At 43.8% G+C, this 13,379-nt stretch overlaps 1 protein-coding gene across 2 annotated transcripts; it reads right to left on the bottom strand.

Annotated features, from left to right (window-relative positions):
* Nucleotides 1–366: 366 nt before the first annotated feature.
* DYNAP (dynactin associated protein) lies at nt 367–12,982 on the bottom strand. Of its 2 annotated transcripts, none has more exons than XM_082191723.1 (8): nt 12,760–12,982; nt 7,379–7,585; nt 5,499–5,732; nt 4,025–4,178; nt 2,989–3,098; nt 2,500–2,613; nt 1,325–1,474; nt 367–629 (listed from the first exon to the last, which is right to left on the bottom strand). In XM_082191723.1, exons 1-8 carry the CDS (start codon nt 12,841–12,843, stop codon nt 495–497), a joined length of 1,188 nt encoding a protein of 395 aa, XP_082047849.1. In that variant the 5' UTR covers nt 12,844–12,982; the 3' UTR covers nt 367–494. The 2 variants fall into 2 exon arrangements, with proteins under 2 accessions (XP_082047849.1, XP_082047848.1); XM_082191722.1 differs by lacking the exon at nt 12,760–12,982 and adding an exon at nt 8,689–8,993.
* Nucleotides 12,983–13,379: the final 397 nt, after the last annotated feature.

Genomic DNA, 13,379 nt, shown 5'->3' with positions numbered 1-13,379 from the left:
CGTTCAGCCCAGACACTGAGGTCCAGCTCTGAGGGCCTTCTGGTGGTTCCCTCATTGCGAGAAGTGAGGTTACAGGGAACCAGACAGAGGGCCTTCTTGGTGGTGGCGCCTGCCCTGTGGAACGCCCTCCCATCAGATGTCAAAGAAATAAACAACCATCTGATGTTTAGAAGACATCTGAAGGCAGCCCTGTTTAGGGAAGTTTTTAATGACTGATGTTTTAATGTATTTTTAATCTTTTGTTGGAAAGCCGCCCAGAGTGGCTGGGGAAACCCAGCCAGATGGGCAGGGTATAAATAAATAATTATTATTATTATTATCATCATCATCATCATCATCATCATCATCATTATTAAGAAAACGCAATGCAAGCCCTGACTCCGTTTACTTTATAAAGAAGTAGTTAACAACTCGAAAAACTCTTCCAAGGCAGCATTAACATTATTAATAACAAGTGGTTTCATGCGGACTTCTTCGTTGCTGTAGTGAAGCTGCTATGGTAGATTAATTGCCTGATCCTCGTTAAAATGTGGAATCTTCTTAAATTCATCCTGCTTTTTGAAGAAAAGCTGGGCTAGTATATGGTCTGGCGTGCGGTGGAAATAGTCATCCATATCAAGGGTCTGCAGCTACAAAAAAAACAACCACAACAGTATTTGAATTGGGAAAGGGAAGTTTACGCTCGTTTCACAGTAACGCACACACATTTTTCATGGCAAACTTTTTAAATTATTATCTTATGTAATATGTACAATCATGTATAATACGGATGGGCAAATTTCAATTGGTTTCTCTCCATTTCTAATTTTTCCAGTCTTACATTCAGTTCTCTACATTTCCACATTGGTTTGCAAATAAATAAATAAATTGTTAGTTCTTGTGAAAATTCATCAGTATTTTTGTGAGAATTTCACCGAATAGTCACATCTTTGTAAGCACCTTAACTATGCGCTTTTGCAAAGCAGTGCACCTAATATAATGCACTTTCCCATGTTATTTATTACTAATATGCATTTTTACACCTACTTTAGTATATGCACGTTACTTGGCTGGAGAACTGCATTTCAAAATTCAGAAAAAATCAAATTTTGAAGGATGGATGTTTGGGTTTTTGGTGTATTGCTTCAGAAAGCACAAATTAGGGAGATGTGCCTTTAAATGAGAACTGAGTTAATATATGGTTGTTGTTGTTTTTTCTCCCCAATCCTGCAAAACCTTTATAACCTTGAGTGTGGTTCACAATAACTCACCACACTAACTTAACTGTGGCTTAACTGTATCTAGCCCGGCAGTTTACCTAGGAAGTCAAGCACAGATTTCCTACCTGGTTCGCAGTGCTGAATGCCAAAATGAAAAGCAACTCTTCGTCGCATGTGCTCTTGATGTAGTGTTGGGTTCCAACGGGGAAAAAGACGACATCTCCAACGCCAATGGTGAAGTCAGTGGTGAGCGATGGTGAAACGATAATGCCCACCTGGAGAGAGAATGCACCAACAAGGAAATACACCCCAACATCCATCCAACTGAATCTGTAGTTCTCAATCGACTTCATGAAAAATGTCAGAAATCCAGGCGTCTGTAATGTCTCCCAGAGCCAAAGGTTCAGAAAAGGGAAAAACAGAATGATCCAGAAGATAGAGCAATTTCCCTATGAAGAAATGCGACCACATCTGGAGCTTTCTCCCTCATATACTGTTATAAAGCTGTGTAAGGGGACAGGAGGAACCAGGAGGAGCAGCACAATGGATACAGGAGAGTGACCTCCCTTGTGGAACAGGACTTGTAGACAACATGACGTGCAAGGCTGTGGAGCTCCAAGATTTCTTTCCCAACTCTGCCTTGCAGAAAACTGGAAGGAAGCAGAGCTAGGAACAGTTTGATTCTCCTAGCCCAGCAACAATCACTGGGTGCCTACCAGATATTGGATTACAACTCCCATCATCCTAGTCATGTTTTCTTCTTTGAAAATATTCATAACCTTTTTCTTTTATAGAAAAGCTTATAAACTGCTTAAGCAGAAAAAATCGTAATTGACGTACATAATAACATCACCAATAAAACATGATTAAATCAGCAAAACTTAAAAAAGCAAATATACATAAAATAATCACTGATAAAACTCAGATAAAAAGCAGCAAAACTGGGGGGGGGGATGCATAACTAAACTGTATGCCTGGGTAGGATTGCTGAAATAAAAATAACTATGGTATAAGAGATAGAAGACAAGGTGCAGCAAAGAGGGAGAAATAAAAAAACACAGTGGAAATGGGATGGAAGGCTGACAAAAACAAAAGAAAAATTGATTATGTATTGGAGTGTAACTGTGAAACTTGTAAAAATTTAATAAAATATAACCGGGAGGGTGAAATAAAAGTCTTCAGCAGGAGTCAAAACAATATTGTGAGAGTTTCTGCTTCCTGCCAATAGCTAAGCACCTATTCCTTACCCAAGGAAAACTCAGAACGGTTTACATCACAGTGGTTTAAGTTAAATAGCTACCTGTCCACACCCACTGATGACATATCCCATCTCGTTGGCATTGAAATGAAAGTGGGGCTGCCGTAGACCATTGCTATAGATCCTGAGTGTCCCCAAAGTAAGAGCATCTTCCTTCTGAGAGCAAGGAGAGCAAACAAAAGCACGTGAGCATGTGAGGTTGTGCAAAATAACAACAGGGTGTCTCAAAGAATTAAAACAGGGGTTGGGAACCGGAGGCCCTGCAGATTTGTTGGACTCCAACTCCCATCATCCCTGACCACTGGCCATGTTGGCTGGGGCTGATGGGAGTTGGAGTCCAACAACGTTAGAGATCTCAGGTGGCTCCATGGGTCAGTACAACTGGCTGTTAACCAGAAGGTTGGAGGTTTGAGCCCATGCAGAGATGGCTATGGGCAGGGTTTCTGTATTGCTCCCCAAACGGAACATTTGACTCAGATCTCCAGGATCTCATCCACTATAACAGGCAGCGCTTTTTATCTCAATACTTACTGAATGGAGAAACTCGCTGTAAATTCTTTCATTCGTACTCAAGCCTTTTCCATCTTTCACATACCGAGCAAACTGGATTATTCCCCCGGGGAAACGGAACTCAGTTGACCCTGAATGGAGGACAAACGCAGCATCCTCAACAATCAAACAAGCCTGGGAGACCTAGTTCATGATCATCACAGAATATTTATTAGCTTACATTGCTCACTAAGCCAACCTTGCTGTTCTGAGACATTTGCCATCACTTAGCAGCAGACCACGTGTTCTGGATATAGAAGTGCCAGACATACTTCTGTGAGGCCAAAACTCCAAAGCTTAGGAAGAAAGAGAATAGACTTTCCCAGCCTTCCTCCACCCCGTCCCAAGTTCCAAGGGTGGTGGAACTACTAAGAGAGTCCTGAGTTAGGGTTGCCATTTTTCAAAAAGTGAAAACCTGGACACATAAAAATTGACATTTTGAGCTATTTTTAAGGAAAGTCAGCAAAAACAACACTGGGTTACCATACGTCCAGATTTTCCTGGACCTTTTGCCAATTTCCACCCAGACACTGCTTCCGACTGCAATATTCAGGGTTTGTTCGGATGTACAGTATGATAACCCTACCTGAGTGCCAATCTTACCACCCAAGAGGGTTTCTTTAAAAACCCAAGGCTTTAAAAAGAGAATATTTGATTCCTCCATGGGCATTTAATTAGGAATAAGCTCAGCTGCTTGGTTTCGCAGACAGCAGAGTTTCTGTATCCAGCTTTGCCCATGCTCTGGAACGAACTGTGGAACCAGAAATAGATTCCGCCACTGATTTTGGGCAATCCTTCCCTGGCTGGGTCTCTGAGATTGTCTGGAAATATCTTGGGTAGCAAGTGGATGCCACCAGCTCCTTCCTGCATCAGAAGCCCAGGAGAACGTTCCTAAGGTGGTGGTGGGGCTGGTCCTCTATTGCCTCTGCTCCCTTTGCTGAAGCGACCCCGACCCACATTGCTAACTGTCTGGAAACAAAGGTCCCTGTTAATGCCATCTCAGCTTTCTCTGAAGTACCTTTGAGGTCAAAGAAGTACCTCCACACAAGCGGGTCTTCGGACTGCTGGTAGTTGGGATTCTGAACGAGCTCTGCTAGATTTGGAGGAAGGTTGACGGCTTGGTCTTCTGCTTGCTTCTGGAAAGACCTGATGAAGGCCACTCCACCTTGAGGCTAGAAAACATGCAGCAAACGTTGGATTTAGCTTCTCAGCAGCAGTGACTTAAAGGAGCTCCAGCTAGAGGAGTTTGTTTTTGTCACTGAAATTCTACTCAATATTGATCCAGAGCAGATTCCAATGTGTAGTTAGCAGAGTAACAACTTAAACACGCTGCAGGATTCCCAAAAACTAGATCAGAGGCAATTAATATTTCATCCAGCAGAGCTTTTCTGCCACTGAAGGCAAATGAGTATAATGGTCACAAATCCAATACATTCAGGATTGGCACTGTCTATAAAAAATCCAGTTGCAGCAGACTTAGCTTAAACTTACAATAACTTATACTAAGCATACAAAACACCATACCAGAAAGAAAGAAAGAAAGGAAGGAAGGAAGGAAGGAAGGAAGGAAGGAAGGAAGGAAGGAAGGAAGGAAGGATGAGACCCAGGCTCCTTCTGGCCTCACAGTCAGCATGACCTTAACAGAAAGAGATAACAGATCCAGTTTAAACCAGCTGTACTCAGCTTCTTTGAAGGAATAACCCAAACATCAGGAACCTTCTGCTTGTTTGCTTGTTTCTTTCACACAAAGAAGCTTACAGAAGCTTCTTGAATTAAGTAGAATAGGAAAGATCTCTACAAATCAGATCAGTATTTTGTGCACTAAGACATGCAAACTGACAGTTTAAGCCCTAAAAGAGATGGGAAAGGGGGGAAGGAACCAAATTTTCAAGAACAAATGAAATGCTTTAAAGGCTTCTTAAAAAAATAAAAAATAAAACATCCTGTGCATTAGTGGTGGGCATATTCTGCTTTATTGGTTGTTCTGAGAAGCTTCCCCAATGATGCCACATAACTGCTTTCTAGAGGGGCTGAAGCACAACAAAAAGGGGACCAAAAAAGAACACCCACACCACAGAACAATTTGTGGTAAGAAAAGTTGCAGAATTTCAGTAGGAAATGGACTTTGCTGCTTGGAAATGAAGCGGGGAGGGGGGCTGCCCCAAAACCTCTGCAGATGCAATTTGTATGGAAAATGGAATCCTGTGTGACAACCCCAACAGCATCATAAATGCATGATTAAAAGGCTATCTGGAGGGGCCCATACCTCATGTCATAGCCCCAATTGGCTCTTAAAGCAGCTTACAAAGATTTTCACAATACAGCTGCATTCAAGTGTAGCATCAGGAACAGAAACATCTCAGGGCTTATCCACACATTTGGTTGCCTGACCTCTTTCCCCTGGGAAAACCTGTAGCTTAGTGCTGAGTAGGAATGAACAGCAATCAGCCCCCCCCCACAGACTAGCACTAAGGAGTTTATGTTGTACAGACCTTTAGTGACCTTGCTGCTATGTCTTCAGGTGTTAAGAAAAACGTATCATCCAGATCCAGAGTTTGAAGCTCTTCATGGGTTGTAAAGAACAGCAAGAACAGACAGTCTTCTGTACCGACGTTCTTGAGCCAATGCACCGTGTTTCGAGGGAAGAAAATGACCTGGCCCGCTGTGACGTTGTACGTGGTTACGGTATTTCCACCAGCATCGACAACCCCAATCCATGCAGTGCCCTGAAAAACACAGGTGGAGAGAGGACTAGTCTTTGCAAATCAAGTTAAGAAGGCAGAAATCCAATGCCATCACTACAACACTGCCATGGGCCATCACAGCAGTGCAAAGAGTGAAGCCCCGATGTTTTATTGTGTTTTATGAGTGTTGGAAGCCGACCAGAATGGCTGGGGCAGCTATAGACTATTAAAATGTATCGATCAGTCATCTGCATCAGAATTCTTGATCCAGGGCACTGACGATCTATTCGCCACCCTGGAATCCTCCTCCTGTCTTCTTCCCAAAGCCGAGTTAGTGCTTTCCCCAGACTTGGGAAGGATGTGGGAAGGCTCTGGGACTTTGCCAGAGCCCTCATGCCTCCTTCACCAAATAGGTGTCTCCATACCCTGTCACTGCTGTTGACTGCATTTTATTCAGCTACGCACACCCCAGTCCCTGACTAGTGAGAGATTGCAGGGTTGCCGACACATAATAACAACAATTTTATTATTTCTATGCCACACCCATCTGATTGGATTGCCCCAGCCATACCTCAGGTTTGGTTTCCTTCAAATGAAGGTCACCGGAGATGGCAATGTCTTTGTGATGTGTGATTTTATTTACATGCCTGTACATTACCGTGTGCTGTGCTGGCTCGCCAGATGCAGCTTTGTCACGCTGGCAACGTGACCCGGAAGTGTCTCTGGACAGCGCTGGCCCCCGGCATCTTGAGTGAGATGGGCGCACAAACCCCAGAGTCTGTCAAGACTGGCCCGTTCGGGCAGGGGTACCTTTACCTTTACCTTTACATTACAAGCTCAAGGGACGCGGGTGGCGCTGTGGGTAAAACCTCAGCGCCTAGGACTTGCCGATCGTATGGTTGGCGATTCGAATCCCCGCGGCGGGATGAGCTCCCGTCGTTCGGTCCCAGCTCCTGCCCACCTAGCAGTTCGAAAGCACCCTTAAGTGCAAGTAGATAAATAGGTACTGCTTTATAGCGGGAAGGTAAACGGCGTTTCCGTGTGCTGCACTGGTGCTGGCTCGCCAGAGCAGCTTCGTCACGCTGGCCACGTGACCCGGAAGTGTCTCCAGACAGCGCTGGCTCCCGGCCTCTTAAGCGAGATGGGCGCGCAACCCCAGAGTCGGTCACAACTAGCCCGTACGGGCAGGGGTACCTTTACCTTTACATTACAAGCTTACAGCACTGACAAACCAAATGATTTTGCTTTTCCCATTAGTTTTCTTGTGGGTTTCCCAAAGCCATAGCTCTGGATTCAGCACACAGAGAGCAAGTTAAGCCTGTGTGTTTACTCCACATATGACTCACCCTGGTCTATTCTCTCTTAAACCCACCAATGACATAACCTCCAACCAGAGGAAGGAGGAAGGCCTGTCCCGCTTCTGGAAACATCCAGTAACTTCCATGGCAACTAGTATCCTTTACTGCTTAATTATGCAAAGAGATACTTAACAGACATGGCTTGGGCCTTTAACTTAGCAAAAAGACTCCTCTGCAGAATGCAATTTTAGAGATATAAAACCATAAATTTGGAGGGCACCCAAAGATGACATAAAAACGAAACCACCATCCTAATCCTATAGCTATGTAAGGGTTCTTTCCACTAGAAAGGTGGGGTAAAAACGATTTTAAGATAACCCCAAAAAGTACCTTTAAGAGGTAGCCGTGCTCATTGGCATTGAAATGCCAGTGTGGCGCACGCAGTCCTTTGCTCTTAATCCTCAAAGTTCCAAACGTCATCTTGGAGCGCTGAGCATTGATGCTTCTTCCAAACTCCATCTCTTCCTTGTTCTGGTACTCATTGGCGTTTTTCCGGAATCTCGACCACTGAATGGTACCGCCCGGGAACTCGTGCTTCTGGAAAGGGTAATACTTGGGACATCAAGCACTGCATAAAAAGTCTAATATCCAGTGACGTTATTTGCGGCCCATCGTGCCTCTAGCTATCTACAAGAATTTGCGTGAAAGAGTGTACACTTGTTACAGGCTCAGGTACTTATGCTACGTCCCTCCACAGTCCAGTAACACATAATGTGGCTCCTTCTTTCCTTATACAGTAAAATAATAATAATAATAATAATAATAATAATAATAATAATAATAATAATAATAATTTATTTCTATGCTGCCCATATGGCTGGGTTTCCCCAGTCACTCTGGGCAGCTCCCAACAGAATATTAAAAACACGATAAGACATCAAACACTAAAAACTTCTCTAAACAAGGCTGCCTTCAGATGTCTTCTAAAAGTCAGATAGTTGTTTATTTCCTTGACATCTGGTGGGAGGGTGTTCCTCAGGGTGGGTGCCACTACTGAGAAGGCCCTCTGCCTGGTTCCCTGTGACCTCACTTCTCGCAGTGAGGGAACCGCCAGAAGGCCCTCGGCGCTGGACCTCAGTAGAGCAACACTAGCCAACTTTGTGTCTTCCAGCTGCTGCTGAACTTCAAGACCCCAAAGCCTCAGCCTGCATGGACATTGGTGAGGGATGATGGGAACTGGAGGCCACTACTTCTTGGCAACCCCATGGACAAAATAATCATTAAGGTCCTTATTCATAGAATCACAGAGTTGGAAGGGACCCCCAAGAGTCATGCAGGAATCTCAACTAAAGCATCCATGGCAGATGACCATCCAACCTCTCCAATGAAGGAGAGTCCACAGCCTCTTATGTGAAATATATACCAGCTGGGCTTTTAGTGTTGCGGGCCCAAGCCTGTGGAGCACACACCGAATTGAGATCATAACAGCACCCTCCTGGCTGAACGTCAGGCACATGACAAAAAAGACTTTCCCACTCCAGCAGTTATTTGAAGGCAGTTCAAGTTTTGCACAGCTGTTTCATTTTTTGTTCTCTGTGTGGTGCCTGGTTCCTTGTACGCCGCTTAGAAATACTAATGATTAAGCAGTGTATAAACGCCTTAAACAAATAAAAATAAAACAGGATATGGTCAAATTATACCTTGGCTTTAGCAAGCTGGTGGAGAAACTGGAACTTGGGGTCCACCTGGGCAGATGTTACTCTTGAAGTTCCCGGGGAAGCAGCTCTACGCTTTTCTGCGCTGGCGTCGTATTTTGGTTTGAAGCTGGTGTTGGCGGTATAGACCAGAGACAAAACCAGCACCCCTAAGACAGTGGTGATGGCGCAGGCCAAGAGGCAGACCAGAAAGATGTTGAGCAGGGACCAGCGGCTCTTTTTCTCCCCCGATAAACAAAGAAACAAAGAGGAATAATTAGTAGCCATTTTTATAGAACTGGCAAAACAAAACATTGCCTCTCCAGGCCTGTGTAAGCTGATAAAACACTGTAACTTCACAATGCAGAAAGTCTGTAGCTCAATAGTAGAGCAACTGGCTTGCATGCAGAAGACCCCAGATTCAATCCCTAGCTTCTCCAGGTAGGGCCGAAATTGGATCATGAAGGTGGCATGTAGGCTTCTCCAGGGCAGCAAAAATGTTGACTATCAATTCTGAAAATTCTCAGTGTTGGGGACATAGATGACCTCCTTGGTCATTTAGTTTTGAGATGAGGCCATTCAGTGAAGCTCTAAAGACGTGACTCGCATCTTGGAGTTGTCAGAAACAATCACTTTGGCTATGAACTATTAGCTGTTACTGGTCGCTTCATAAGGTTCTCAACACATCGCGTGCCTGGCTGCTACGTATCTTGTAACTCTTGGAGCTATTTCCCACGCGGTTCAGCACAATCTGAGGTTTCCCACTGAGTGTACGTACAAACAGCAGGGACTTGCCTCCAATCCTGTTTTTCTGGTGGCTGTCAGTGGGGAAGGGGTGGGGGAGTATGTTTGTGTATATGTGTAAAGAGTAGGGATTATATGTGTGTGCATGAAGGGATTATCTGTCTAGTGCAATACACAGAACATCCAACTCCCCGTCAGTTCTAAAAGCAACTAATACAGAGACTATGTATGTCGTGGTCTCTAAAGGCCCTCCTCCTCCATTTTTTTAAAAAGTAATTTCCGTGCGCTCCTCTGGTTCGCCAGAAGTGGCTTAGTCATGCTGGCCACATGACCCAGAAGCCGAATGCCAGCTCCCTCGGCCAATAAAGCGAGATGAGCGCCGCAACCCCAGAGTCAGCCACAACTGGACCTAATGATCAGGGGTCCCTTTACCTTTACCTAATCCTGGGAAATGGTAGGGTTTGTGCTATGACAAAGAGTAAGGGAGCTCCTGAGCTGGGGGGGGGGACGTCCCATTATACCCCATCATTTGCCATTTTCATCCGAGCTTAGTATCTTATCACATACATATACGATCAGTTTATACCTATCTTACAACAGGTTGCACTAGGGTTGCCACCTTTTTTGTAGCTAGAAACCTGTACCGTTACTAGCTACCTGACTGGTAGAAATTCAGCTTTCCTCTCTCACTGCATTTCCATGCAAGTAAAAGCCTCATCAGTTGAACTTTAGGTTGTTATTTCAGCTCCGGCTATTTTCAAAGCAGAATAGCTCCAACTAGGAGAAAAAGCAATTGATAACTTCAGAAGTGACCCAGCTTGTTAATATTGTCATTGTAGCAACTGGCAGTTTTTTTGCCTTTGATTACTGCAATGCTGAAAGGTTCTGGGTTTTTTTAGAAGTTTGTGGAGAATAATTTGCTGGTTTTGATCTGCTCAGCCAGGAAAACTTCCTCTTACAACTCTTCTTCCCTTACTTCTGCTTACAAAAAATTGTCCTAACCAAAGTTGCTTAAGCTATCCAGGAGAATGCCTGAGGAAGTTAACAAATCAATATTAGTTAATTCAGAATTGTGCAGTAGTTTTGCACAGAGCACCCTGGTTACCTTGGGAAAGTCACTATTATTCAGCAGAACATAACGCAGACACAATTATCACTGCCATATCTAAAAACCAAGTTCAGAAGTGCTTGTCCTTTTTGTCACATTCCAGCATGAGAAAGACAGATTCAAGGATGGGGCTATGCAGAAACAGATGAGCTCAGTTCTTGATGCCTCTCTGGGGCAAAGCAAATGTAATGCGGCCCATCCTGGCCCCACACACAGACCTACAGTAGCTAGAGGCATGGCAAATATGGATCCTAACAATCTCCTTAACAGAGCCTGGAAAGTTATCTCTTTCAAAAAAAAGTTCTAGTTTTTAAGGTGTTCTTGTTGTTTTATCACTTGTTGTTTTCTGCCCAAGGCTCCTTTGGGAGGAGAGTTGAGATACAAATTAATAAATAAGTGGTTCAAGTCTGTCAGGGGAAAAGAGGGATATAAATATGGAATAATAATCAGTTAATGGTGAATTGCTTAATTATTTTTTTCCAACAATCATGATATTTAAGCTTAAAGATCTGAAGACTCTAGGGCAGAGGTTTTCAACCTTTTTGAGTCCACAGCTCCCTTAACTAATTACAATATTTCTGTGGCACCTCTGTGGGCCTGTTTTGTCACCCCTTGCCTGTAGAGCTAGCAGCCTCTCACCCTTTTTGAAACACCCTCCCTTGTGGAGTGTTCCTTCTTTCCTCTCCTCTCCTCTCCCCTTTTCCTTGGGAGTCCCCCAGGCAGCTGCTGCTGCTGCCATCCCTGGTCTGAGCTGCCGCCCTCCTCACCCCAAACTGAGGTGCCTCCCAGGGACACCATTCAACTGTGGAGCTCATAGCCAGGGCTACTACAATAAACGGATACGCAAGCTTTTGGGAGGCAGCGACGTGAGAGGGCATCAGAGGAGGGAAGGAAGGAAAGAGGGACAGAGGACAGTGTTGCCTGCTGCACCCCTGAGCATCATTCAAGGCACCCCAGGGTGCCACAGCACACTGGCTGAAAACCACTACTCTAAGGGTTAAAAAATGTAAGAGAATGAACTTGAATAACTTGAAATAATTCAAAGTTCTACCCTAAAACAAACTTCTCATTCCATTCACCCAACAATTATGGGAACTACTTGCAGGTGTAGTTCAGAGATTTTTGAACTAATTCAGTGAAGGTTGTTAAACCAAACTAGTTCATTCCGAGCATTGGTCTTTAATTTCTATCCTTTCCCCACTTTGAAATAACTAGCAGCCATTTACAAAATGGGCATGTCACTTCTTGTGGACAGATAAGACAACTGTACACAGTGTACACTGAAGAGAGCTATAAATCTCCTTGCAATTCTTTATTTATCCTGAATGATCAGTAGTGGAGAAAGAGATTACTTAAAGGATAAAAACACTACTTATTTTGCTCTCAGCAGTCGACCTGACATATCCCCCCAACATTCCTCCTTCTGCATGTACCAAATTTGTACCAGGTCATATGACCAGGCTTTTCTTGTTTCTGCAGCCAAAGATAGCAACCCTCCACAATGGTCTGACTTGGGATAAGACTGCTTCCTTTCTTCATATAAGATTGTCCATTCTGACAATGCTGAAAAGGCAGAGAGACAACATGGATTCTGTTTCTTCTGCCTGCCTCAGAGGCTACAACACAGTGAGAACCCCAAACCATCTAGAAGTTGTTGGGCGCCAACTACCAGCCCGAAACAAAGAACAAGATGGCACTCCCCCATTCCATGAACAGAAGCCAGCTGGATTTGCACATCAGCCCCAGACAGCATGGTCAAAAACCAGAGATGATGAGTTTGCATCCAGTATTATCCTGTGGGCCACAGGTTCTCCACCCATGGCTGCCAACATCAACCTTTTGGTGGGTGGTACAAACTTCCAAGTGCTGCCTACAGATTAGACTGCACATAGAAAAAATTCTACCATTGGATTACTCTTGCTGGGCCTGATGAGCTCATTTTAAAAAACAAAAATCTCCTACACTGTGTTTTTTTAACTCAGATGTTGCTGGTTTTTTTTAAAAAAAAAAGCAAACATTTTTTATTAGCAGATTTTTTAAAAACGCAGTTCAAGTCCTAGGCAACCTGCAAATACTTACTTGTTTATAGCTAGAGGTGCTGGATGAAGTATGGAAGCACATACTCAAGATTTTCTATACATTTTCTATACGTTTTGTAACAAGTTTCCAGATCTGAGCATATAGCTTCAGATCAGCTCTCTCATTATTTCACAACAGCAACTTACTGGGTGTTCTTGTTTTTGCCTCTCCATTTTGACTGAGGGACGTGGAGGTGTTTCTTCATGCAGTTCAAATCCTGAGTTATCCATTTCAAGTGAGCGAAGTAGAATTTTGCATGCACCAAAAGTGAAATCCGAAGTTACCTTGGATTTGTGGCCTGAACTTCAGTAGCAGAAGAAAGCATCTGTTTTCCTTAGGATATACACACCGTAATGGACAACTTGAGGAACAGGTTGCAATTCAGGATATCCCCTTTCTTAAACCAAACTTTCTTTACCAGGAAGGCTGTCACCATGACTAATGTACTTCTTATTTCGGTCATAACACTATTCAGTTTCTCAGCATCATATGAACCAAGCAATGTAATATGCCAGTGAGAAAGTCTATGGTCCTGATAAATCAAGAGCCTAATTTGTGCTGTCAACTAAACAGTGTGTGTGTGTGTGTGTGTGTGTACACACACACACACACACACATATACAAGAGTGGAGAGCGAGCCTGATTAATTTGTGTGATTTCAGGTACTATTTTATTTATTCATCTAATAAAATATATACCTCAGGTTACAGACGCTTCAGGTTACAGACTCAGGATGAGAACAGAAATCGTGTGGCAGCAGCAGAGG

This window comes from Podarcis vaucheri (genome assembly GCF_965113315.1).
Source record: "Podarcis vaucheri genome assembly, chromosome: 11".
NCBI lineage: Eukaryota > Metazoa > Chordata > Lepidosauria > Squamata > Lacertidae > Podarcis > Podarcis vaucheri.
This window is presented reverse-complemented; position numbering and strand designations above follow the sequence as displayed.